Source organism: Gallinula chloropus, assembly GCF_964237585.1.
Source record: "Gallinula chloropus genome assembly, chromosome: 5".
In the NCBI taxonomy this organism is placed as follows: Eukaryota; Metazoa; Chordata; class Aves; order Gruiformes; family Rallidae; genus Gallinula; species Gallinula chloropus.
The window spans coordinates 81,874,534-81,901,379 of NC_140090.1; the positions used below are offsets into that span (position 1 = coordinate 81,874,534).

General features: G+C 46.1%; 1 protein-coding gene across 1 annotated transcript in view; it reads left to right on the plus strand.

Moving 5' to 3' along the window:
* Positions 1-26,846, plus strand: part of INPP5A (inositol polyphosphate-5-phosphatase A) — a 193,125-nt gene that overhangs the window by 88,449 nt on the left and 77,830 nt on the right. Inside the window, exons 5-7 of the mRNA XM_084264317.1 lie at positions 13,370-13,433; positions 17,088-17,191; positions 26,491-26,543. Of these exons, the coding sequence (XP_084120443.1) occupies positions 13,370-13,433; positions 17,088-17,191; positions 26,491-26,543 (221 nt within the window). The remainder of the gene's footprint in view (positions 1-13,369; positions 13,434-17,087; positions 17,192-26,490; positions 26,544-26,846) is intronic.

A 26,846-nucleotide genomic window follows, 5' to 3' on the forward strand; every position in this document is an offset into this window, starting at 1 on the left:
GCTTGTCTGGAATGAACTTCAAGTGTGCTAAAGATTGTTTTAATTGTAATTAGTCAGGGACACATACTTAACACATTATATGTGCAAACCAGGTATCTGAACAATTGGGGATGTCGCTATGGCTGTGTTGGGGTGCAAAAGGAATAGTGGTGTTTCATAGGACATCCAGCGCAGGCTCCGTGCTGGGCCGGGCATCTGTATTGCAGGCCCCAGCAGCTCCTTTATTTCTCCAAATCTGGGTACAAGCAGAGTACTTACAAACGCAGGGAGCGTAGCATATTACTGAAATGCTGAAAATCAATTAAAGCTTTTCTGTAATTGTCCACAGCCATCGCATGCGCCAGTTGAGTGGCAGTAGGTAATTTGTAAACTGTTAAGGTTCATTGTTGGCCATCTCTTAGAATTGATTGTCCTTTAATTAACTTATATCTATCGTGCATGTAATGCGATTCCCAATAAAAATTACAGAATTTTAATTGAAATTGAGAAGTTCTGAAAGGTAGAAATAGAAATAATTTGTATTATGTATGTGCATACTCCAACTGAGGTGGACATTCTGAAGAGGTTTTAAAAGCAAGGCAGGTTTTCCACATGATTTAATTATCAAGTGACTTGACTGAGTATTTAGATTAGAAGAGTATAATTTGGTTTATTTCATAAAGAAAAGCTTTGTATCTTTATATCCTTATTGATTTGCCAATACTGTTTAATGAGTTTCAGTTCACAAAAGTTGCATTAGTCAAAATCCATCTTTTGAATTGGTAAAAGCAGCTCTATTTTGGAAATAAGACCACTTGACGAAGGCGCTGAGCATAGTTTAAAATTAATTATCACAAAGTATTGCTCCTACATGTGCATGAATAAATGCAAAATGGTAGCAGGCCTTCTGTTACTTTAGTGTAACTATTGCCTGTAATTCCAGGAAAATTATTTTCAGTAATCCCGCTGTTTTCTTATGTTCACTAAGCCAAATCTGCTGGATGAATTTTCATTTATGCTCTTAGATTAGTTTGCATACACGGAATTTATTTTTTTTTTAGTATCCTTCCCAACTTAATTTTCAGTATTTTTAATTAACTTTGACATAATAAGACTAAATCATGATGATATTGCTGCTTTGTTTTATATCAGTGTACCTTTATGGAATCAACGCAGCCAGTGGTGAAAAGGGGGCAGGGACTTACCTAATCACATAAATCATATTGCTCTTCATTTCCATGAAGTGAAGCCTGTTAGGAAATCCTGGGCTGGGCCCCTTGTTATTAGCAATAAGAATTTAAAACCTCAGAACATGTGTCTTTGTCCCTTGCTGAAATGGTGAGGAGTGAAGCGAGACAGTGAAGAGTCCCGGCGCCGCATCAGTGGCGAGACCTTTCCTCTTTTTAAGGTAAAATATGTGGCAATAAGTTGGTAAAAGCCAGTTTCTGTTTTCAAGTATGAGCAATTCTCGTTGTTTAGTACATAACTATGGTTACAGAAACAGGCACTGCAAACCTTACTCTTTTGGTGTCCATGTTCAAGTTTTCAGACTTTTTCTGCATGTTCCAGGGAAGCCTGAGTACCGGTTTAGGGAGTGTGCTAAGAAGAGGGCTACAAGTGCACTCCCCTCAGCCCAGGTACCACTGCCATCATGCGCTGCAGTCCAGGGGCTCCGGGTTTCTCCTGTGCACATCAGATGGCTGCTGCTTTGCTGTCCTGTGCTGGAATTCCTAACACAACAAATACAGGGCATGAGGGTGTGTGTAGGCTTTGCGTAGGTGTGCGTAAGCTTTGTGTAGGTGTGTGTGGGCTTTGTACACCGTAATCATGAGGTTTGGACAGTGGTGACAGTTGTTTGCAGAGATCTGCTGAGTGAATTCCCTGCTCACTGCAAGGGTGGGACTTGATGTCCTCTGAAGGTCCCTTCCAGCCTTACACACTCTGTGATTCTATGGTTCTCTGAGTGTACACGTCTGGCTGCGAGGCACGATGCTGAAGGAGCAGCTCTGTAAGCTGCTTTGCACAGAGCTGCACAGTCTGGACCCAAGTACAGTCTCCCGAGGACTCAGCCGCCCTCCGCTCCGCTCGCTGGGCCGAAGCTGTGCCGGCAGTGTCAGGCTGTGCCGGGGCTGGCCGGAGGTGGCTTTGGCAAGCCCATGCATGCTGCAGCCCTCCTCCCACGTGGTCGCAGTGGGGGCAGCATCGGGAAGGCTGAGGTGAGACAGACTGTGCACAAGACATGGAGGGTGCTCCATGCTGAACCTGGAGCAGAGTGTCTCACGGCAGGGGATGTCTGTGCAGGGCGGCATTCTGATGGGGTTTGCTCGACCATGCGGTTGTTTTCTCACATGGCATGTGGGCCTGTGCGTGGTTCTAGGTCTGTGCAGGGTTCTAGGCCTGTGCGTGGTTCCAGCTCTGACTCTGACGGCCCCAGCACTGTCAGCAGCAGCTTTCCTGGACTGCAGAGTTTGTCGCTGACAGCTCCTTGATTTGCAACCGCATTACGCTTCTGACTGCAGTTGTTTAGACAGGCCATTGCACAGGTACCAGATCTGTGTATCTAGCACAAGAGTAGCAGAGTTTAAATTATTAATCCTAGCTTCTCTGCAGCTCCAGTAGTTGCCTTATCATTACATTTTCCTTCCTCATCTCACGCAAGTAGGCAAATCTGGTGACTGGAGCATCCTCAAGGTTGATGCCCTTGCAAGGAGCTGTTCTCTCCCTCAAACCTGTGCCCCTTTTTTAAGGCTGTCTTGTTACACTGCGGTTCATCTTTGTTATGGTAATTTTAAAATTTAACAGGTTTATTAATCCTGCAGAATTTATTATAGCCAAACATGAGATATTATTAAGTTGCTATTGTACGAAGCATTTACCCTCGCTGTTGGAATGACTTGTCCTCTGCATTGGCAGACACAGAAACATTCATTTTGTTTCCTAATTAGGAGAGCTGCAATCAGGAACCATGACAGAGTTCAGCTCCTCAGTGTACAGCATGCCAGGTTCCATAGTGCAGGCTTTATAAAATTCTCTTTAATTCAGGAACAGAATATCATTAACTTTGTAAGTGGATGAATACAATGGACAAGCAATTTAATTAACTTCTAACATTGGATGTTGGACAGGAGACAAAATGAAATTATGCACATATTTCTTATGCAGGCAGTCAACCTTGAAAGGGGCTTGATTGTGATGGGTCAGACAGGGGGACAGCTTTGTCCAATTATTTGATGTTTAGTCCTAGAATATGAAATTTGAAATTTGGTACTTTGTAAATCAATCATCTCTTATTTTGAGGCAGTTACAAAGGTTCTTTGAGATACAAAACATCCGCCAGTGACTGTGACAAGCTAAATACAACCTTTTACCACATAGTACTTTCCTGTTCGGAGATGACCTGCATAATACTAAATGAAATGGGCATTAATGCCTCCTCATCAAATTGAATTTGCTGTCTTGAGTGTATTATGTAAGAATATATCAAGAAAATACTAAATTTATGTAAAGCTTTAAAAATGAAAATTATTTAGTGTTATTTAAAGCTTTAAAAATTAAAATTACTTAGAGTCAAGTAAATGTGGTGAGTCACCCAGCCTACCAGTTTCCTACAAATGAAGCACTTTTTTTTCCCCTGTAAGTAAAGGAAAGATACAGTAAACTGTTAAACATCCAACAGCCTCTGTTGTCTGATGAAAAGCCATCCACATTGCATCCTGGATGCGGCAGCGCTGCCAGAGGCAAATGGTGCCTTGCACAAGGCAGCGGGGCAGGGCTGGGCACAGGCTGTGACAGCTCGGCGCAGAGCAGCCGCTGTGCCAGGCTTGCAGGCCGTGAGGCGTCCCTGCAGAGCCGGGCTCTGCGCACAGCTCACCCACACCAGCTCTGTGCTGCGGTTTGGCTGCTGGCACAGGAACCACTGGACCGTGGGAGCAAAATGAGTGAAAGAAAATGCCTGGGGCTTCTTTCTGGGCTCACGTATTTGCCAAGCTTTGGTTCCAAACTAGTCAGGATTTCTGCCCTCACGGATGAGTGGAGCGTTCCCAGAAGGATATTCCATGTACTCAGTTTCTTAGTGTTATCAGATACCTGTGACTAGTCTAGGGTAGTTTCAGTGCAGTCAGGATCTGCTCTGCCCAGAAGCAGTGTTGCCCTTCAGCCTGAATAGTTCTGTTCATTCATTCCCTGGTACTGCCCTTACAGGTGGTTTCTTTGCAGCTTTCCTTTGTTTTGCTGGGGTACAGAGCCAGCCTCCTTCAGTCACTTCTTGTAGGACAGGATCTTGTTCTCTAATCCTGATGGCCTTTTCTGTGCATGGGAAGCCTTTCGCATGGGCGCTGGGCATTGTCGGTGTGCTTCCCAGTGTCACACCATCATCACACTCCATGGCTGCAGCAGTGCTTCCCTAGCTACGAGGGCATCTCACATGCCTCCTACTGACATCACCTCTGCCTTTCATGGCTGCCTCCCTTTGCCATTTCTGTGGTGCCCTCCTAAAATAACTACAAAACCAAATCTGAATTAGAATGCAGAATACAGTTTGCTTCTGAAAAATAACACTCTGCACTCCGGTATTGCCTTCTGCAGGCTGAGCCCCCAGCCCAGGTGCTCACAGATCATCAACTGTTGCCAGTACCCACTGGATAAGCCTGGCTCTTTGTGCGGTGTTCTGACTCTGCTGGTGGTGAACTGATTGGGTAGTGTTTCTGACTGTCCATGAGGTTTAACGCTGAAATAGCCGTAAAGTCTCTAAGCACTTAACTGTGTATTCCTGTTTAGGTACACGTGCTCATTCTGTCTGATGTGTTTGCAGATAGGAATTGGGTTATATTTCTATCTCTTGTGACGCTGGCGAGCAGAGCAGCGCAGTGTGTTTTGCTCTGGCTCCCAAGCCGCCGGCGCAGTCCCAGCGGAGGTGCTGGCTGTTGGACAGCACACGCTGCTTGCAGTCAGGTCCATGGAGAAGGTGCTGGGGCAGCATTGAGAGAACGGCCCTGAGTGACGCGTCTGAATCCTGTATTCAACAGCCTCCTGCTCGCACTGGTGCGGAGCCAAGCTGTGTGCCTCTTACCCTGATTGGGGGCCTCTGGAGTGCTTGTGTAATAGCAATATTAAATAACAGCGTGATTAATGACTTTGTGAAGGTTCTACTCTGAGTTTAGGAATATTGATAAGTGGCCTTTTTTTGTAACTGCTCGGCATACACACGCTTCCCTTAACTCGTGTTGGCTCCTTGGGCTGGCCATAGTCTTGTTTTAAGAAAGAACAACCTCTGCATGATATTTTTTTAATTGAACTCATTTGTAATTAAGGTATTTAATCTCTTTGGAAAGATGTCAGTATCAAAAGTGGTATTAAATATTCTTTGTCGGTGTGGTAGGTTTCATGCAGATTAGTCATGTACTCACCAGACATGTTTGTACATAGCTCAGATTTTTTCAGTTATTTTTTTTTCTTTTCTTCTTAAATTCTTCTACTCCCAAAGAATCTTTTAAAATTGAATATGATTTTCCATTTGCTACATTGATGCAGTAAAGAAATTATTGAGAGAAGCTAGTAGAGGTGGGTCATGTTAGCTGGAGATCACTCATTTTGTTAGTCTTCAGAAGAGGGAAATGAAAGCTCCTGGGACTTTGTTTTGTTCCTGACAAATGTACTGTTGATGGTTGCTGTTAGTAGAGAGACCTCTCTGAGGTATCTGTAAAGACCAGGTCTGCAAACAAGTTATTTTTTATGATGGCCTTTTGATTAAGAATCTAAATGACTTGAGATTTAGGTATCTTGGAATTTTTAAAACAGGCGGAAAATAAGAATAAGAAGGAAAAGAGTGAGGGAGCAGTGCTAAATGTTAAAGGTACGTCTGGTGCTGCTAAACTGCAACTTAACAGGAAGGATTGTGGCGTTAAAAGTAGTTGAGTATGTTTAGAAATCACACTGCGCGTTCTAACATCTGTAAACACCGAATATGTGAGGTTATTCAGCTGGCCCAAAGCAGTCAGAAGCATAGCTTCACTGCCTAGCTGCAACAGTGCGGCTGAGAGAGTAGGTTTGAAAAATCAGCAGGTCCATAAATTAAGTAGATTACAAACAAATTAGAGTTTAAGGCAAACCCAGCATGTGGAAATTACTCCAGAAATGCAGAAGTACCTTTGCAGGTACGGGACTAGTATAGTAAACAAATGACCAGGATTTGGGCAGACCTGGCGGTGGATACCTCTTTGTCCCCCACCAGCTGTACCTGCTGGCTTGTGCTGTTGCAAGTCTCCACAGCTTCAGCAGCATTGACTTCACTGGGAAAGGGTCACTGGAGAAGCTGTTAAGACACTAGCTACTGTGCAAGTGAGTTGTGGCACTGCAGGTTGCCTATTTACAACATAGGTGTGTTTATGTTATGATACATAACGTTGTTTCAGTTTTTATAGAGTTAAGAAGGTCTTCAATACCAATCATGTCAGTGGCTTTACTCAAGTGAGTAATTCCACTTGCTTTAATGAGATTATCACCTGTAACCAAGCAGGTAATTTTTAACACAGACCACATTACGGTACGCCGAGTTTAAGTTTGTACATTTCGAGCCCACTCACTTTTACACTTTATTAAAGGTGTAATTATTCAACTGCTGTTGAAATTAAGCTGATACCCGTGTTTGAGATACAAAGCTGCTAAAGGAGTGCGTAATTGTTTGGAATGGTCTGGTTCGGCCCCGGCTGCTGGACGTGGGGTAGCCGAGGCCTGTTTGGGGGGAAGCTCAATAGCAGTTTAATTCTATGTACTTTAGCTGATAAGTCCAATTCAGGAAATGATAAATTGCTGGACACCTAATTTGTTTGCAAATAAAAAGTGATAGACTGCTTTATAATGAGCTGATCTGTGTACCCAGCCTATTTTTTTTTAACCTTGGATGAATAATAGAGGCTTAGTGTTAATTGAGCCATGCTGGGTAAGTAGCCTAGGGACGTGGATGCTGGGTGCATGCCTTCACGGGCTCAGTGCCGTTACTGTTCCCTCTCCAGAGTGTCGGAACCAGCCTGTCCCACCATGGCAGGCCTAGCCAAAGGAGCTTGGTTACGGGCAGGTGTGGCCAGACGTGTCTCCGACCTGCGGCAGGAGCCCCGCGGCCTGTTCCCGGCTCAGTGCTGCGGCTGTGCCCAGTGACAGGGTGCCCGCACCTCAGCGCAGCCGCGCCCGGGCTGTCGGGCTGGATGTGGCCGTGGGCCCCGCCCGGGGCGAGGGGGCTGCCAGCCTGGATGTGAGCCCGGGGCCCGGCCCAGTGTGCGAGGCTGCCGGGCCGCGCAGGCCCCGCCGCCCCTCGTTGGCCCCGGGGCGGGGCGGGGCGGACCGGGCCGGCGGCGGGGACCTCAGCACGGCAGCGGGGCCCGGCCGGCCAGGCGTTGGTCGGGCTTGTGCTGCTGCCGGTGCCTGCGTGCGGCCCGAGAGGCCGCGGCGGGAGCCGGGGCCGGCGCCCGACCCGCCTCGTTTTTTTCTGTTTGAAGTATCTCCCGAAGTTGGTCGCGGTGCGGGCTCGCCGTGCCGCGGTGGCCTCGCCGTGGCCTGCTGCGGGCTCGCCGTGCCGCGGTGGGCTCGCCGTGGCCTGCTGCGGGCTCGCCGTGGCCTGCTGCGGGCTCGCCGTGCCGCGGTGCGGGCTGCGGCAGCGGATAGACTCGGCAGCGCCGCTGGCAGACTGACGCCGCTCTTCATGCCCAGGTTTATAAACATGTAAAATACATTTTTAATTGTTGTTAGCAAAACAGGCAGGTGATCAATAACGCCAGCGTGACAAACACGCTGCTGACACCCAGCGCGGCCAGGAGCACGGGTGGGAGATAAGGGCTTCCTGTCAGCAGTGCCCGCGCTCATTCATATTCAGACATTGTCATGAGCCGTGACAAATGGATTCCCTGAGCTGTATTGATAGAGTAGGTTAAACATTGAAAAAGTTGGGTTGAACTTTGACTTTAAATATTCATTAAAGCTAATTATGGATTTTATGACTACATGAATTACAGTTTCTGTGTCATCATTGGCAATTTATTTTATATTTATTTAAAGCAATCTTTATGTATTAACTTTATCACATTTAGTGAGGTAATGCAGTAAATGTTTACTCTGTACAGTAATTAAACTTTTATTCAGGTATTTCCTTTATGCATTAAATTTCCACAGTTGAAATGACGCACTTTAAAAACAAATTAATGCTGATTAGTTGTTAAAAAAATCTACAGCTGTTTAAATCTTCAGACTCTTGTGGCAAGATTTCTGTATGATCAAAGGAACAGTGTTTTTAGTAACGCTGGATGTGTCATCCCTCAGAACGAATTTAGTTATCTTGCCATCAGTGCCATTTTTCCCAGATGGAATAATGAAAGAAATTTCCAATATTGCACAGACTATTGCTATGGAACCTAATTAAAAACAGAGACTGTTTAACTTCAGTCGATTAACAGGGAGAAAGTTTTTCTCCATAGTAAGTTACCTGGGCAATATGGACAACTCTGCTCATGACCATGTGCTCCAGTAAGTTAAATGTTGGGATCTGTTCTGCAGCTGTCGGTACAGTTCTGTACCCACATGTGGGAGGGGGCAGGCACGTCTGTCAGTCCTGAAAAAAGGCATTTTGTTCCTAACAGTGTTGCCATGAGATAATCAACTGCCCGGCCTCTTCAGCAAGATCCCGAGCACTTCCGCAAGGGCCGTGCTCAGAAAAGCTTTCAGGAGCTCAGAAGTGTTTGACTGTGTACTCTGCAATTAGTGCTCTGATACTGAAAGAGTTTCTGAGAGTTCACAGAGGAAGCTTTCCCTGGCCTACCGTAGGCTGTTGTGTGCAGGTCTGTGTGATTTTAGGAGTGTTAAAGTGAAGCTGTTCAGTTACAGTGTACAGGGGAGGCAGAAGATCATCAGCACTTGGTTTTCATGTTCTTGTGCTGTTCTGTGCTACTTGTAGGAGCTGAAAACTGCAGTTGTGCATGGCTGTCCTATCTGACTTCTCAACGTTGATGCTTTCTGCTGGTTTAGGCAGAGTTTGTATGCCTATATAAATATATCCGTCATTCGGAGCTGCCGAGGCTTCTAATCGGGACAGACTCACCAAGAGGGTCAGGCTTTTGCCCATTTGCTGCTTTGCTGTTCCACAGTCACCAATGTAGAGGTAGCAGAAACTGAGAAAGACAATACATAACACGACTGCTGAGGTAAAAGCACCTGCTGACAGAGGGCATGGAATTTGTGATAACAGCAGAAATGATCAACTGAAATAGTCCTTAAAAGTGGCAGAAATTATAGTTTTCTTTCTCTACGTTTGGAACTTTTCAAAGCTGAACTGTTTGGGGTGGTTTATGTTTTGTGATGTGTTGCTGTGTTACGTTACTGAGATCCTGCGTGTTCCACTACTGCTTTTCCCAGAGAATATGAAAATTGTAAATGAGGAGATGAAGCAAAGTTCTAGACTTTGAATTAACATCATTTAACTTCACTGTTAACCTGCCGTTCTATGAGAAATAAGTTGCAGTAGTGTAATCTCCTCGAGGGTCCAGGCTTTAGGACCTGAAGGAAAGGTTCTTTTTGCTTCCATGTCATTGTGTGAGGGCAGCAAATTGTATAACTGCTCTCCATCATCTAACATTTATGTACATAAACCTGATTAAGGCTACAGCAATGCGGAAGATAGAGATAACTGCAATTTCCATTCCATTATAGTTTTGCTTCTTTTCAGTGGTGTGTTTGGAATTACACAGTTGAAGCCTATCTTAATGTTGGCCATATCAGTTCCTGAAACTGAGCGGTGTTCCTTCATCGCTATCAGAGATTCTTTGTGCACAATTGGTTGACACTCAGTGCTGCTGATGTAGGCTATCAGACCAAAATTTTGCTGCATAATTCTTCAAAATTAGTTTCTAAGAGTGAGATTAAAAGTGTAAGAAGTCAAGCAGTGGGCAAATCGGGATGCTCAGAAATAAAGGTGTAGCTTGAGCACAGGTGGCAGCACTGGTTTTAGTAGAATTACAGCATCCAAATAAAACAGAGATTTTAGAGCATCCTGATTCTTCTTGGTTAATTTACAGACATGTACAGAGAAACTTCATATTTGATATCTTGCAGCCTGGATCTAAATTTTCAACTGTCTTGAAAAGTATTTCTTCCTGACTTGGGTAGTTTACTATTTCCTACTTGTTTGGATGTCCTTACATCCTCACCTCAGCCCTGGCAAGGAGAATAGAAGGAAGAGAGTTTACCCTGAAGGTGGTCATGGTTGGAAATTGGCTTACAAAGGGGAGGCAGTGTCCAACCCTGAAGACTTCTGGACCTCACCGGGGTGATGCTCTGGGCAGCCCAGCTGTCAGCCTGGCTTCAAACAGGGCTGGGCACCCCAGAGGTCCCTTGCAGCCTGCCTGATTCTGAGGAAAAGGAAAGCACCCTTAAAAGCAGTATTTAGATGTTTAACCATAGCTTGCCTATGATTTCAAGACTTTTGTTTATCTCTCCAGGAGACAAAATATGCAGTTCTCTACAAAAACACTTTCTGTAGCCATGCTGGTGTTCAGGAATAATCTGCTGTTGTTAAAAGCCAAAGGCCGGAGCACAGTGAAAGTTTGGCTGAGACAGAGCTTTTCCTATTGCTAATGACAATTTCCTCAGAAATTAAGTATCAGGTGGCAATGTTCTTATCCTGTATCAGGATTTATTTTGTTTCTGGCAGTGTGTCCTTGTTGCAGGACAGTTAACCTTGAGTCCCTTACAAGAGTGTCTCCTGCATTTTCTTTCTCACCTCCTCCACGTTATAAAAAGGCACACCAAAGACCTGCAGGAAGCTGTCTGGGTCGCAGGGAAGTGTGCTCATCGATTAAATGTGTGACAGTGTTTTCTGTTGGATGGACTAATATGTCAAGGAGATGGGCAGGACCTCATGTTTGTGCTTTTGACAAATCAGCAAATGTTTAATCTCGGGATGTGCAGTGTCTCATAAATAATGCAGCAGTTGCTGAACCAAAACACTGCTCTGCCAGGAGGGTCTCTGTCGTTATAGGAGGAAAAGACAAAATGAAACTAAATCATCCTTTTTGTTAAATGCTTTGCTGCTTTTATACTTCTCAATAGGACTTCATCTAGTGGCAGGCTGCTTTTTTTCCCCCTTCAACGTCTGTTGAGTGCATCAGATGTATTTAAAGGCTCATCAAATTCTCAATTAAAATTTATACATTTTAAAATACTCTGCTATAAAGTCTGTTTACACTACTTTTTCCTTTCTCACTTGGTTTTCCTTTACTGTCTTCTAATGTAAGTGTCCTCTCAGTAACTGGAGGAAAACGGTGTATTATGTGACTGTGAAGAAGTAAAAGCAAGCAGCAAGCTCATGGTATGGGTGAAATCTTGGCAACACCTCCACACCTTCAACGGAGCGAGGAAGGGACCCGAGCACCTCTGCTAGCAGCCATCCAGCCCACAGAGGTTCTCTGGAGAAGGAGCTGTGAGGACAAGGAGTGGAGCAAGAAAGCAAACAATCAGCAGTATTAAGGATGCTTTGTCAGGACAGGGAAGACATCCATCAGGGGTCCTGGGTGCCTCTCCTGCAGAGGCTTTTAGGTGCGAGTCAGAACTGTCAGGCATGGCCTAGATTTGTAATTTGGAAAGGCTGTAAGTCATGGTGGAAACACCCTTTCCCTGGAAATAGGGTGGTCTTGGTGTGTTGCCTGGCGTGTGCCTGCAAGAGCTGTGCTGGAGCACACAGGTCCGTGCGGCGCTGCACTAGCTGAAGGATGGCGGTCTCTTCCCCACGTACTGAGCCACACAGCCCTGGCCCCTCGCCATCATCACGGGGTCTGCATCGGCAGGGTGGCCCTGGGCAGTTCACCTGCCATCTTTGGAACCACTGCCGGGCTTGATGGGCTCTTGTGCCTCAGATCTCCACTTCTGCATTGTGCCTGTGTGAGGGGCTGGTTGCAGCAAGCTGTGCTGTCCCTCTGCAGTGATGGGAGTGCTTGGAGTGCAGTGCCAGGCATTAGCGCCTGTTGCTGCTGAGTTCTCTCAGCCCCTCCTTACATACCTGGGTGCCAGAAATCTGAGAGTGGGCACCCAGAAAATGAGGGATACGGAGTGATTAGCTGTGGGAAGATTGGTGGGGACATCCTCATACCTCATGGGAACTCTGTGCCAGAGAAAAGGGTCCTGAAATCCACAGTAGGCCGACTGCCAGCCTGAGGCTGGGCCTGCGTTGTGGTCAGAGATGGCATTGTGGCTCTCCACCTTGAGAGCAAAGCACTGGTGCCTAAGGGGTGCTTCACTGCTGCCTAGGCAAAGATGCTGCTTAAACAGCGGAAGAGGATTAAGATCTCAGAAGTCTTCAGAAGCCAGGAAGGTGCTTCAGTATTTGTGAGGAACAGGTACTAATATTTTGCTGAATGTGGGTGGACTTCAGTAGGCGCTTGGAATCGATCTGCTGAGGTGGGAGTTTATTTGCCTTTCTGAACGCAGCAGAGATTACTTCCATGTTTACATGCTTTACTCCATTGTGGACTAATCATTAAAACTACAACAATTCTGTAGTTGGATGAGGTCACTGTTCTGAAGAGCACTGAAGAGAGCCGTTGCTCAGGAGTAGCTCAGCAGAAGGTGTTGCAAAATCAGACTTTGCCTGGTTAGTGGTGGGCACTACATTCCACTTAGAAACACACTGGTTTTGCCAGTGGCAGGAAATTCCACACGTGTTCAGACATCTGAGCCCCTCTGCTGTGTGTTTGTGTATTGTGTCTCTTGGGGCCAGCTCTCTGTGGGAAAGGGATCTCCCCAGGGCTTCACATGGAGCTGGGAGCAGCAGTTGCTCTCCAGGCATGGCCAGCAGAGATGGACAGAGTGCACTGCTCCGTCACTGTCACGTCACCTGCACAGGGGGAGCAGTACGGGCAGGCACAAGCATTCCCAGCACTCCTGTGAGATCCAGAGTGCCAGGCCTGCTCTGCCGCTGCCAACAACAGTCTGCACGGCTGGATAGGCGGGTGGAGAACCTGTTGCAGGCCCTCAGAAGCTGTGGAATCTCTCAACCCATGTCTTGTTCTGTAGTGCACAGCCTCCAGAAGTATTTTGTTTTGCTCTGAAAGTGAAGCAGATGTCAGGCCTTGTTAAAGAGTTCTGGGGATGGGCTGTTTGTCCCTGTTACTGTTTGTATCCATCTTACTGTCCATCATCCGTCAGCTGGTAGGGAACTTCTTTATAATGGCTTATGCAACAATGGGAATGAGTAGTTTATAGATCTTAGAAAATGTAAAAATTAGTAATTCTATGTATTAGTAGTTAATTTCTTCTTCTTTTTTTTTTTTAACTGGAAAGCATGATTCTGTTTTTGGTTTAGTTAGCCAAAGTAGATATTTTAATAATTTCTTAATTTATTCTTGTTTTCTTACAGGCTCTAGGAAGTTTTTACTTTCTTCATGAATCTTTGAAAAACATCTACCAGTTTGATTTCAAAGGTAAGTGAAGGAATGCTGTTAACTGCCAGTTGGCTTCCCACACCAAGGCAGCCTTTCCATCATCTTTCCTGGCACTTGTGCCTCGCGGTTTTCTCCATGAGGAGCAGACTTCTGTATAATGCATGCAGGTGCACTGGTGCCAGACGTCACTTCTCTTACCTCTTATAGACCTCTTAGAGGAAGTCAATGAGCTGGCCACAGGTTGGAAGCTGTTGCATTAATCATTCCCATGCAGATGGCCCTTCGGATCCATAGAGATCCCTGATGATTTCAAAAGAGCTCTGAGTGGCCACAAGGTTCTTCCATGTAGATCAGATGTAGGACCAAGACCTTAAATGTCCAGCAGTGATGGCCATTTTGCAAAGCAGCTGAGGTAGATTTATGGCTTAAATTACTTGGGAGCAGTGCAGGTCACTAGGAGGGTGTCATTGTTTTTAACCCACATTAATCCATTAGATTGGAGGTCTTGCTAAATCTCAGAAGTGTAAAAGTAGGTACATACATTAAATATATGAAATCCCATAGAAAATTACTGAATGCTTCCTGAGGTGTATGTGGAAAGGAATATGTAAAATTTATGTTACTTCAGTTGAGAAGTGTCTGTGTTAAACACAAAGATCTTGGGAGCTTCATTCAGCTTACTGAGCTGAATCACATTTAATACTACATCTGGCATCCCACTAATTGGAGACACTGTTGAAATGGTGGTAACTGTGGGGTGAACTAGTTGTCTTAATTACATGGATTCATTAGTTTTGTTCTCAGCAGAGACGGATTCTCTCTGCTCGTGTAACTGGGGGTATGGGGTCTCCCTTCCCTGAGATATTTGAACAGTAGCTCTACGTACATAGCAGTTGGCGAGCCAGCCAGCTGAAGTCCTCCTGACATCCTGATCTCCAGTAGCAGAGGCAAGTTCAGCTGCAGCACCATGGGCAGTAGGGAGTAGGTGTTACTTCTGAGAGGGATCCCATGGCTGCAGGGGCTTCTCAGGAGAGGCCATATCTCATCTTCCTCCCTGAGCTGAAGGGTTTCTCAGGCACTGGGCAGTGACAGAGGATGTTCCTTATCAGAGGAATGGTGTGCAGGGTGGGTGTGCTGGAGGAGGTGAGTGTTTCAGGAGGAGCTGGGTGCCAGCCCGGTCCCTGGGTCTGCTGGGACGTTGGTGAGATGGGCACAGAAACATGTGTTTGTGTCTGAGATGGCAGCGTTCCTGACTGCTTATTGCCATGTGAGTGGCTCTGTGTATCAGTAACTCCTCAGCTGTGTCTGCACACGGAATTCCTGACCCCACAATTCCATCGCACCAGCGCTGAACATGGGTGGCTACTCTCTGAATGCTGCCTAAGGGTCCCTCCCACTGCTCACAGATGGGAGGTGTCCTGTTCTAGCAGCATCTCACAGGGCAAAATGACAGCTGGTTTGGGAAAAGAGGGGCTTTTGGGGTTTATTGATCACTGATTGACAGCTTACTTGCTACGGTAAAAATGTAAAATTAAAAAGCAGTGAGGAAATGGAAGGAAGAGCCATAGAGGGAATAAAGGAAAACCAAGCAGGAACTTGTTCCAGAAAAAAAAAACACTTTAGATGTTTGGTGCTTCGTTTTGCACAGCAAAACCTTAGCAAAACCAGGTTTGGTGTGAACCTCACACCTGAAGATGTGTTGGGCTCAGCCATCGCTTTGAAAGAAAACCCTGTTAATAACAGCCCAAGGACAGCAGGTGGGATGCTCAGTCGGTGCTGTAAGTCACCCACTGCTCTCTTAATGTAGAGCAGAATCAGTCTCCCAGTGTAGTGTTGGTAAAATATGGCCCTGAAGGTTCCCATCTTTCAGGGGAAATGTAAAACTTCCCTCTTCTCTCATGACTATTGACATTTTCACAGTGTATTAAGCTCTTAAATCAGAGGAAAAATCCAAATGGATACAAACACTCTCTGCACAAAAATCATTATGAAATTCTGGTTCTACTCAAAAGCATGCAAAAAATGGATGTTTATATAGAGTTCAATATCCCTGTAACGTCACAGTGTCTCTTCAGAATTCAATGCACAGTCGCATCTGGCTGCGCAGAGTCTTTGGAAAAAGGATTGTCTCTGTTTCTCAGTTCTTGGGCAGACACATCCGAGTTACAGAAGGAGAAGGATTTTCTCCTGCAGCCTACGGTGTCGTTGCCTGTGTCACAGGCTGTGTTGGATATTTTTACAGGGCTCAGAGGCCCAAAAGTTGGCTTGTGACTTCAGCACTAACAAGCCCTGTGCTCGGTAGGGCTGTCGCTCGCAGAGGGGTTTGCTGGCCGGGGTACTAGGCCAGCTCCAGTTACCACTCCAGCTTACAGCAAGAGTCTGCTTTTCTCTGGGGGAAATGGGAAATCCCATGGGAGTGGGTTTGCTCGGAGATAGAGGAGAAGTCATGCTCCTTTCCTCCTGAATTTGCCTCTCAGCAGTGATGTAGATGAATCCCTTGCCTGCGCTTAGCCGCGGGGTTGAGGTAAGGCAGCTGATGGCACAGTGCCCCGCTTTGCCAGGCACTGCCCTTTATTGTGGTTCCCACAGCAGGAGCCTGCAGCCTGTACAGTGCTGCCAAACGCTCCTGTACCCTGAATGACATCAGCATCTTTTTGCTGACACTGTTAAACTTACTGAGAGAGGCACATCCATCCATGATCTACTTAGAATGATGCCACATCAGTTTATCAGGGTATTTGTTTAGTCTTCCTGTGGGAGCCAGATCTCAAAGTGATTGGCACATAAAGAATGATGCTTTTCCCCCCACCCCAAAGATATATTGCTACATTACAGTAAATGCTTCCTCAGATTATATAAAATATTTTATCCAGACAACTTAAAGTGACAAGTTTTTATATTGCATGGTATTTTCATTGGATATCCAGTAGAGCTGGACAGTTCAGGGCTCTTGATAATTGCTTGGGAGTTTCTCTTAACGCCTTCCTAGTCAAAACTCAGTGCAGTGGGTAGTTCTGGCTTAACAGTGGCTGTAAGGAAGCTGCCCAAATGCCTGTCAGAGGAGTTTGGTAAATTAAGTCAGGTTCTCACCTTTAGACATACCAATACATTGTCCTGACCAGAAGAGAGACTCAAGAAGCAGAACCTCTTCTTCATGAGCTGTATGGATCCACAGATTGATTGTTAAGGCTGAGAAGTCTGCGTGGTTTCTATCTGCTGTAACCATTCAGTATAGACTTTGGAAAGGGATGTGCTTTACCACTACATCTCCTTTACAAACACAGCTTTAAATTCACATGCGACCTTGGGGCGGCCACGCTGGTAGGTGGGAGCTCCTGAAAGGAGAGCACGGTGAGGGGAGAGCCAGGGTCCTCTCAGCCGTGCCCAGGGGCAGGACAAGAGGCAACAGGCACAAGTTGAAATTCCACTTTGGTGTAAGGAGAAGTGTTTTTCTGTAAGACTGCGGCCAGATGCTGGTCTGGACAGCTTCCCAGGGAGGCTGCAGGGTCTCCTGCCCCCCTCCCCCCCCCGAGGGACCTGCTGTGAGCAGGGCTGGACCAGAGACCCCAGAGCTCCTACCAGCCCCAGCCATCCTGTGGTTCAGTGTTTGTTGATGGCTTTTTTGCCAGTGAGTGCTGTCAGTCACTGATGTTACAGATACATTTGCTAATGACATTTTGTATCTCTTCCTAGCTAAGAAGTATAAAAAGGTTACTGGGAAAGAAATCTACTCAGACACTTTAGAAAGCACACCCATGCTGGAAAAAGAGAAGTTTCCACAGGATTATTTCCCTGAGGTATGTACCATCCCATGGAGCATTCCTGGGTGTTGGGTTTGATTCTCATTTGCTCTGATTGATTACACGAGTGTAAATAAGGCCAGAATCTGGTCTTGGGGTTTTTTGGGCTTGCTTTGTCAGTTTCTTGCCACCTGTAACATATATTTTAAGTCATTGCATGGATTTACCATATTCAGAGGGAGTTGTTTGGTTAGTAGGAAATCCTCCTGAAGGATGGAGACAGCGATGAAGAGACCTGTGTGTTTCAAGGCAAAGAAGCAGCACACAGTGCCAGTTGCAAGGCTGTTGGAGGGAGACTCACTCCTTGGCAGGGCCAGAGCGACTTTGAATGGATTCTGTTTGTATTCAGTGGCAGCAGCTCTGGAATCACAGTGGCAGCAACACTGGTTTCCCTTCAGTACAGCCAGGTGCTGCTGTGGTAACTGTCAGTGGGGAGGGAGGGGATGGTTTCTCATTGGTACAAGAATACATGTAACTTGTCAACATGCTGGTGCTCCCTGTGACGCTGCCCTGGCGCTGCCTTTTCTCCTGGTTCTCCTCAGAACTGGGGAGTGCCCCATGGCTGATGGGGGAGGTCTTGTCAAACACAAAAACACAAACACAGCGAAGGGTTTTCTTCCACTGCACCTGCAAGGGCAACTGCACCTGCAGACAGCCCTTGCCAGCAGTTCTCTTCTTTGGTGGTTACTGTAATTTGCTAATTTTTAGTTTCTTAGGAATATCTTCTAGATGGGTGTTTAGTGATTAGCATTTGCTACAAGCTAAGTGAATGTATTTGTGGAATTGCTGTAGTATTTTGGGGTCAAACAGGCACATTAGTACTTCAATATAAGAAACAAATAATTTTAGAAATTAATTTAGAACATGCAAATATACGTACTTGGAGATATTTATGTAGTGCATGTGGGCTTGGAAGAGCATTGCGTAACTAATTACAGGGTTGATGGAATGCAAGTTACTCTTTTTCTTGACTTTGATATTAATTCTTTATATATTTGTGCAAGATTTAGCCAGGATTGAGTTAATCTTCTTCATGGTAGCAGGTCGAGGCCTTTCCTGCTCCTCACCCCAGCAGCGAGCAGGCTGGGGATGCACAAGGAGTTGGGAGGGGACATGGCTAGCAGAGCTGACCCCAGTGACCAGAGGGATGTTCCACACCATATGACATCATGCTCTGTATATAGCTGAGGAATCCAGCTGGGAGGTGGGATCTCTGCTCAGGAAGCAGCTGAGCACTGGGAGATTGCACTGTACATCACTTGTTTTGTGTCCTCTCCCATCATCATCATCCTTGTTATTATCACTGTTTTTGTTATTCTTGCCATCTTTCCTGCCCTATCTTTATCTCAACCCCTGAGTTTTCCTTTCTTTTCTGTACCTTCATGATTCTCTCCACCATCCCACTGCAGGGTTAGGGGCGAGTGAGCAGCTGCATGGTGGTTCTGCCTGCCAGGAGGTTAAAACATGGCAAGGTTCTGTGCCTTGTGCTGGCAGGGAGGCTCTTGCCATCTCACACACTTTAAGGTTACGTGTTACATCATTCTGAAGGAACTCCAAGCAGTTACTCCTATTTATTTTCCTCCTCCATCAGCAGTAAGCTGTAGCTGGGTGATTGACAGCGCACGTCGGGAAGGTGCGGTGCTGTTGAGTGATTTGATTGTAGCACCAGGAGCAGGGAACAGCCGTGTGTGAGCACTGCCATCACGCCCAACAGCAACAGGCCAAATTATGGATTGTTCATTGCTACCCAGGAAGAATTATTCCCATCGTTATTTCACTGCTGTTGTTTTATCAAGAGACTGGCAAATTTGTAATGTGTTCCGCATCGTTCATTGCCGCCTCCTACACCAGCCATCCCTCACAATCTCCTGGAGATGCTGGAGTCCAGCAGCTTCCACATGCGCTTTTGTGGGCTAGGAAATGTGTTTGATTCTTGTGGGTGCTCAGGGGTCAGTTGTTGCCACGCTGGCTTTTGGAGCTGTAGCTTCTGTACCTGACCTGTAGGTGCAGGACTCGGGTCCAGAGCCCAGGGACAGCTAAATGACTTCTGAGGACCTGATACCTTCATCTTCTTCCCATTGGTTCTCTTTCCTTGAGTGACTGAGCACCGTGTCCTGGTGGTGTCAGGGGTCTGTGTAGAGGAGGATAAATATGAGCAGAGAAACTCCACAAGCCCTCAGAGTTAAGATAGGAATGACCCCCTGAGTCACCTCGGCAGTTCAGTCTGTTCCTGCACACAGCGCAGTTCCCTGTAAGGGTGATGCAGCAAGATGTGTGGAACAGCCAGAGGGTGTTCCTGTTTCATTTCAGAGCTGCACACAGTGGGAGACAGGAGTGACACGGGCTCTGCAGCACTGCAGGAGCGCAGATACCGGCAGCATCAGTGTTTGTAGTTCCCATTTCCATGCTCACTTGGCATGTGGTGTAGCCTAGACCAAGCCAGCATATTTTTCCTGTGACTTGAAAAGCTAGAAAATAATAGTGATGATTCTTGCAGTGCACTGTTTCTCATTTGGGACTGCAGACCAGGGGGTCTCTCAAGCAAGCACGAGCACAGCAACATCAGGAATCCCACAGTGACACAGCTTTGCTTCTTATATCATAGAATCAGATAATATCCTGAGTTGGAAGGGACCCATAAGGATCATCAAATCCAACTCCTATATATGTTTCTATTTTTAAAGCTAAAATTCATCTCGTTGCCACCTATTCCCTTCCCAGCCCAGTGCTGGTAGTAGCAGTGCTAATTAGAAGGCCACAGAACAGTGTATCCTGAACGGCTGTGCTGACACAGGGAAGGCAGAGCAGCTTGCCTGCCCACACATTCACATGCCCTTGTGTGTTTTAGCCAGACTTCTCATATCACATTACCAGGTTTTGTGTGAGAAATGGTTTAAGACTGATTTCTTTTCTTTTTATTACTGCTGCTTAAGGATGATCTAAAAGTAATTACAATGATTGAGGCATAATGCAATTCAAAATAATTACAGCCCACTGCATATAAAACTAACAAAACTTTCTGTCTTGATTTATGGGTCCTCTTGGCTGGGCACAGGACTCAAATGATGCCTCTGGGAGCAACACTCCAGATAATGTTAGGCCATTTAAAAAAAAGCAGATTTGTGTAGTCTATCAGGCCTGAGTAATTTTTTTTTCCCATAGTGAGAAATTGGTTGTTATCATAGATCACAGATACTGCTCAAAGCTCTTATGAAAGATGAATTAATTTCACTAATGCTTTAATGCAAACCTTTCATGGGGAAGGCTGTATGGTGATAACCTTACTGCGGTCTCTCCTTTCTCAATGATGATTTATGTTGTGTTTTAGTAGATGAAACTGCCTGTATTCACAATCCATCTGCTGGCTAAAGGAATCCTATTAACAGAGGATCTGAGAAGAGACTTAGTACCGTAAGGTGAAAGATGTGGCATCCCCTTCCTGGGACATGGAGTAGGAATTCTTTTTCCTATTTTAAAATGTAGATACCTCTCTGGGAATGTGCAGATGATCTATATCATCTCTGCCTGGTTTTGTGCTGGTTTACAGATGGCAGATCAGCTAGTGGCTATCTGTTAACGTCAAAATAAAGATTGCTGCTTTGAAATCTGCAGGAAGAAACAGTTTTCTCTTTCCTCCTTCCAAAGCTATAGCTCTCCTTTAAATTCTGTTTCTGATAGTTTCTTCTTTCCAAATACTGTATTTGGAAATACTAAAGCACCTCAGTGATCCAAAATATTTACGGCATGTTCTTCAGCTGCAGGGTACATGTAGTGTGAAGGATGATGTTTTTATGTTTAAGTTGCTAAATGGTGCTGGGCTGTGTTGAGTCCAGAGCCTACTGACTTCTGCATCTGAAACAGACAAACTATTAATAAGTGAATTATTTACTGAAGTTAAAGGAATTAAGTACATGTGTTCAACTCAGGAGTATCTAAAGGTAATTTAGAGGTTGGGGTGGGGGAATATACACTTAACACAATACAGCAAGTGTCAGTTAATGATACAGAGGTGTAGGTGTCCTTGCTGCATTCAGCCTGGGCTGGGTAATGTTCTCCAGTCTCCTGTGCTGGCATCTTCTGGGGCTTGGTAAAAGGCCCAAACCATCAGGATTCTATTCCTTACCATTGCTTTTGTAACTGCAAAATAATAATTATAATTCAGTTGCACAGGAACTTCTTGAAGGGGATCTTAATTGGAAGAGAACGTGGTTGAACGCTGAGTTAGCAAAGGGGGTGCTACGGGGTTGGGGCTCTGGTTTGGCCGCTTTGGGACGAGCCACGTTACCTTGCTGCTGGCAGCTCTGCGTCACGTTACCACTGTGCTGCTGTTGCCTTAATAGCATGAACTGTGTTGTAATTATTTACTTTCAACGACTGGTTTATAAACGAGGGTTTCAAATGGCTCTGTGTTCTCAGAAGAAGGGAAACAAGCTGCAGAGTTACTATCATCTTTTGGGTTGGGAGTCTGAAATGCGCATCCATTGTTTGTACTCCTACCAACCCTGACTTCTGTGTCAAAGAGAAGAATTCTTAGAGACTGAAAATATCTTTGAAGAGCTTACTGTAATACAGGAGGAAAAAAGAAGGTGCCTTGTTTATCTCTGACAGCAGATAGGAAGTGTGAGAAGAGGCTGGTAGAAGAGGCTGGCAGTCCTTGCTGTGCTTTCACACATGTACTGTTATTTGCAGTTGTTTTTGGCAGTGCCCCAGACTGCAGCACTGCACTCCAGCTGCAGCAGGGTCAGGCCCCTCTGACTTTGCATCCCTGTTCCTCCATTCCCCTTCGTCCACCTAGCCCTCCAAGGGTGCCACGAAAGGGAACATGGGACAGAAAAGGACCCCTGAAACCTCTGCCCCATCACGTGTGTGCTCGTACCTATTGCTTTCACTGCCATTCTGCCAGCTTGACTTCTCTTACCAATAAATACTTAACTCAGCCTTTCTCTCAAAAGCTGCATATTCGTGACATTTCTGTCTTCTAAAAAAGCATTCCTAGTGAAGAAATGCGTTGCTGCTTCACTGCTGGACATGTATAGGAAGAAGCTGCAGCAATGATGAGTTGCATTTCCCATCGTTTTACATATAAAAATAGCTGGAGCAAGTGCTGTATTTATCACATATTTCTTTATATTTGCTGACGTTGTGCAGAAGCACTTTAAATGTGCTCTTCTGATAGATACATTCTTCCTAAACTCTTACTGTATTTTCTGGTAACTAAAGGGTAATGAGAGCATTATGTGAAAAAGCAAATTATCAAATTACTGCACTGCATAATAGACTTTGTCGTTAGAGAGATGGCCTTCATACCCTTAACTCTCACTGCACTTCTGTTGGTGAGTGCCACAGATACTTTCATTTGCAGACTTTAAAATGTGAGTAATGACTCCTGAGAATCTTCAGCAGTGGAAGTATGACAGTGCTGTGAGAATGCTTGATCGTGTCCTGAGGCCAAACTGGACTTGAGTTCCCCGTGTGCTGTTCTGAAGTACAGGGAGTTAGAAAGGTGCTGGGAGCAGTTTGTGGGCAAACTCCTGAAAACACAAGAGCGTCAACACTTCAGTATTCATCCTTTAGGGAGTCATCTTGGGGCAGGGTCTACATTCTGCCTGTTTTCTATGGAAAGTTGTAGTACACAGCCCTCTTCCTGGCTAGTTAAACATGGAGTGTGCTGTGAGTATGTACGTGAAGCACAAGGCTTTGAGGGGGTGTTCTTGCCGTGGGCACGTGGGCCCGTTACTGCCGAGCATCGCTTGGTGCCTCAGTTGTTCTTGCTGCTTCATGGAGAAGGTTTCCTCCAGGCTGCAGTGTTCCTTTAAGCAGCTGCAATTACATTGCAGTCATTGCCACTTTAATATGTCTTTCCCTCGCGCCCCTGCTTTGTATGGCTGAATAAACCCTTGCTGGGTCACTATTTAATTTGATATGGTCCCTCTCAGTAAAATGATGGAGAAAAGATGAATTAAGGCTCTGTGCTAGTCATTATCAATCATGGTTTGTGTGCATTACTTATTGCTCACAGTGCTTTTTGACATTAGCCCTCTATAACCTCTCTCTTCATGTTAATGTTGTCTGGAGGTCCTTTTACCCAATGTAGCAGAGGTTATTTATGTAGGTGGTGTTTCTTGGGGGTTTTAAAAGGTCAGCACCATCTCCTGAGAGGACTCTATTCACAAAGAAAAGGCTGGTGCAACGTTACTACAAGTTTTCAAATCGTGATTTTTTGATTATTTTTATTAAGGCTATCTAATAGAAAGGTGTTGGGATTTCAGTGACACCTACTACACCTTTGGTGAAATAGCCTGCAACCCCTCCTGTTCCCCCAAAACTAGTGTGTGCCAGGCATGGGGAGGAGATGCCAAGCTCCTGCCACACATGCTGTGTTTCACCATGTCGTGGAGTACAAACTGTGGTGCAGATGCCTCTCAGTTGGCTTGTGTCAGCGTCAGCTCATGAGCCTGAGTGAGGCAGCAGTGCTGAGGGCTGGGCACTTCATGCTGGTATCGCTGGTGTTGGTGGGGTCCTCAGGGACATAGCCAGTGTCCTGAGGGATGGCCAGCTGGTGAAGGGGACTGTGATTCACAGCAGGACTCCTGGCCTCAGACACTTGGTTGCACACCCTTGAGTTACTGTATCTGCCTGAGCCCCTGGTGAGAAAGGGATCCAGCGCGAGGCCGCTCGCTGCTGCCCTAAAGGGAGAGGTTCCCCAGGGCTGGGAGGCATGAAGACCGCAGCCCTTTTTAGGAAGGGTCCAGGTGTTTTCTCCTCGTCATGGGAAGGTGATGGTGCACATCTTCCTGGGTGACCAGTTGCATGGACAAGGGGAGCGCTGTGGGAGTTGCGTGCATTGACTCTAGAAGGTTCTCTTACTGCCTCCAGTTGTTGATGGGTGTGCTGGGTAGGTGGAGTACGAGGTGGCTGGAAAGGTGGCCAGCCACCAGGCTCACCAGGTGGTTCACAAATTCACTGGTTGCTGGGGGTGTTCCTTGGAGGTGGACACTGGGATCTGTACCATTCAGCACTTTTGTCCACAGCTCGGATGACACGCTCAGTTTTGCAGATGATAAGTTGGAGGCACAGTCAATATGCTGGAGGGCAGGGCTGCTACTCGGTTGGCCTTCAGCAGGCTGAGGGAGGGAGTGGTCTGACAGGAGCCTCATGGAGCTCAGCGAAGGTTAATGCCAGTGTGAATTACCCCTGGGATGGGGTAACCCCACAGAGCAGTACAAGCTGGAGGTGACTATCCAGAAAACAGATGTGATGGACAGCAAATTGAATATGAGCCACCACTGTACTTTGATGGCAGGGAAGGCCAACAGCATGCCAGGATGTGTTAGGTTCCAGGAAAGGGCTTCTCCATCTATTCAGGACTCCAAGGCTGTGTCACATCTCCAGTCTCCATTTGGGAGCCCCTGTACCAGACAGACATGGGAAACTGAAGCAAGTGTAGCAGAGGCACCTTGGGGACTGGAGTGTGGGGTGTGGGAGGAGAATCCAGAGAGCCTGACTGTGCTGCCAGGAGCTGGAGGTGCTGGGGCACCATGCTGCTGGGTGCTGTGTCCAACTGGTGGCTCTTGAGGGATGGGGCCAGGTGTCTCTGGAGGGTGTGCAGCAACAGAACAAGGGGCAGCAAGGGAAAATCTGGCTGAATCTGGGAAAGAATTTCACCATGAGGGGCCCAGATACGAAGTGGAGTCGCTGTCCTTGGAGATGCTCAAAACCCAGCTGGAACTGGGAACTGGCTCCAGGTGACCTGGTTGGCCCTGTTTTCATGTTACATCTTTTGAAGTCACAGTTATGTTGCCAGGGAGGAAAACAAATGAACAATGACAGCTTGATGGAAGACGTTATCTTGGGCCACATCATAGGCCTGGAATATTTCATTTTACATTCTATCTATTGCTCTTCAGTAATTAAAAGTTCAATACAGTTATTTTTAAGAATGAAATGACAGAGCTACCCTTTTTTTGATTGAGATTAGATTTAAGCCCATTTTGAATGCTTTTAGCATTTAACTTTTTTCATGTTTTACTTTTGAATAAACGTTGACATTTTGCCAAATCCCAGCTTGTGCCTTGTGCTGTCGTGCTCATGGCAGAACCTGTGAGCAGAACAGACCTTACTGGGCTGTGGGGTTTGTGGTTAAGCCGTGAAAACCAGACTATGGGGAAGGTTTTGTGTGTTAACCCTCCTTCCAACCATTCCCTGATTGATTATTCAATGAAATAAACACTTCAGAGTCTTCTTGAGCACATTCTGAATGCAGAAGAACCCCAAGAAGTACAGGAGGGGTGTTGGCTGTGGTTACTGTGCTTGTGCCTGAGGAGGGGAGGTGGGAGACAGGTGCCTGCTCTCTGAAGGGTGGGGAGCAGGCAGCCCACTCAGATTTTGCTTGGCACTTCACTGTCTCAGCAGCCTCTGGGACTTAAGAGGACTGTTTGCAGTGAGGTGGGTAGACACATCCAGCAAGTCTCTCCTGAGGGCAGTGCTCCAGGAGAGCAGTACCCCTGCACGGGGGATGCTCAGCTCTGGCTGGTACTTTACTCATAGTCAGGAGTTGCAGTCTTTTGCTACAGAATCATTGCTCTCATTACTTAGGCCTGTCTGGTGCAATATTCATTACCAGGAGCATTAGCCTAGCCCCACATTCATTGTTAACAGGGAATAAATAGGATGCAGAATCATGTCTTTTTTGTAGGAGGCTGTAATTTATGACAGGGGCTGAGGAGTGGTGCTGAAAAACCCCTTTTGCTGTATCATAAGTGCCACACGTTGGCAAGAGCTGATTTGTGGCTTTCTCACAGATGGTGCAGTTTTGATAAATGTAATGTTTTACCATTATTTAAATTCTTCTTAACTTTTATAGAAATATTGGGTGGGTTGGCTCAGCAGGAGAAATAGCTTTCTAGCAGATCTCATTCATTTTAATTTGATGTAAATCTCGGGTGACATTTTACAGTTCAGGTGAAATTACAGAGAAGCCCAGACACTGGTGTGTAGGCAGGAAGAGTTTGCTGGTTTAGGCTCAGCATAAGTGCAGTTGTAAAGCTTTCCTAATTGGTGATCTTTCATCTATAAGCAGCTACTAGGGCTTGTATTAATTTTACACCGAAGTTTGTAACTGCTGCAGGACCAAATGCCCCTGTATTTCCAGGATCCCTGAGAGACACAGTGTGTGTTTTCCAGGTGCCTCCACGTGTCCTGCGTGTGGCTGGGCTGTGGTTTGTCCTGTCTCTGTGTCAGTGTGGTTCACAGAAATCCTTCACTTATGCTGACAATTCTTACTTCTTGTCTTTCAGTGCAAGTGGTCCAGGAAAGGTTTCATCCGGACACGATGGTGTATTACTGATTGGTAAGTTGCAGCTTAAAAGTTACTTCTGGTGATGTGTGCACTGTGTGTTTTTGTCAGCAGCTGTTTGAGAGATACTCATACCTATAGATCGGCCTGTTCATGCACCAGACAGGTTCCCAAACCACTGGTTTGCCTCACTGTGTATTGAACACATAATGCACAGCATGCTGTAGGTGTGGCAGCAGCCTGGGAATGTTTGCACGTGTATCAGAGGTGAGAAGCAGCAGTCAGAATTGTTCTGGGATCTTAGAGAAAGTAGGATTGCTCAGGTAAAGCCCGGGAGTGCAGACAGTGTTGCACCTT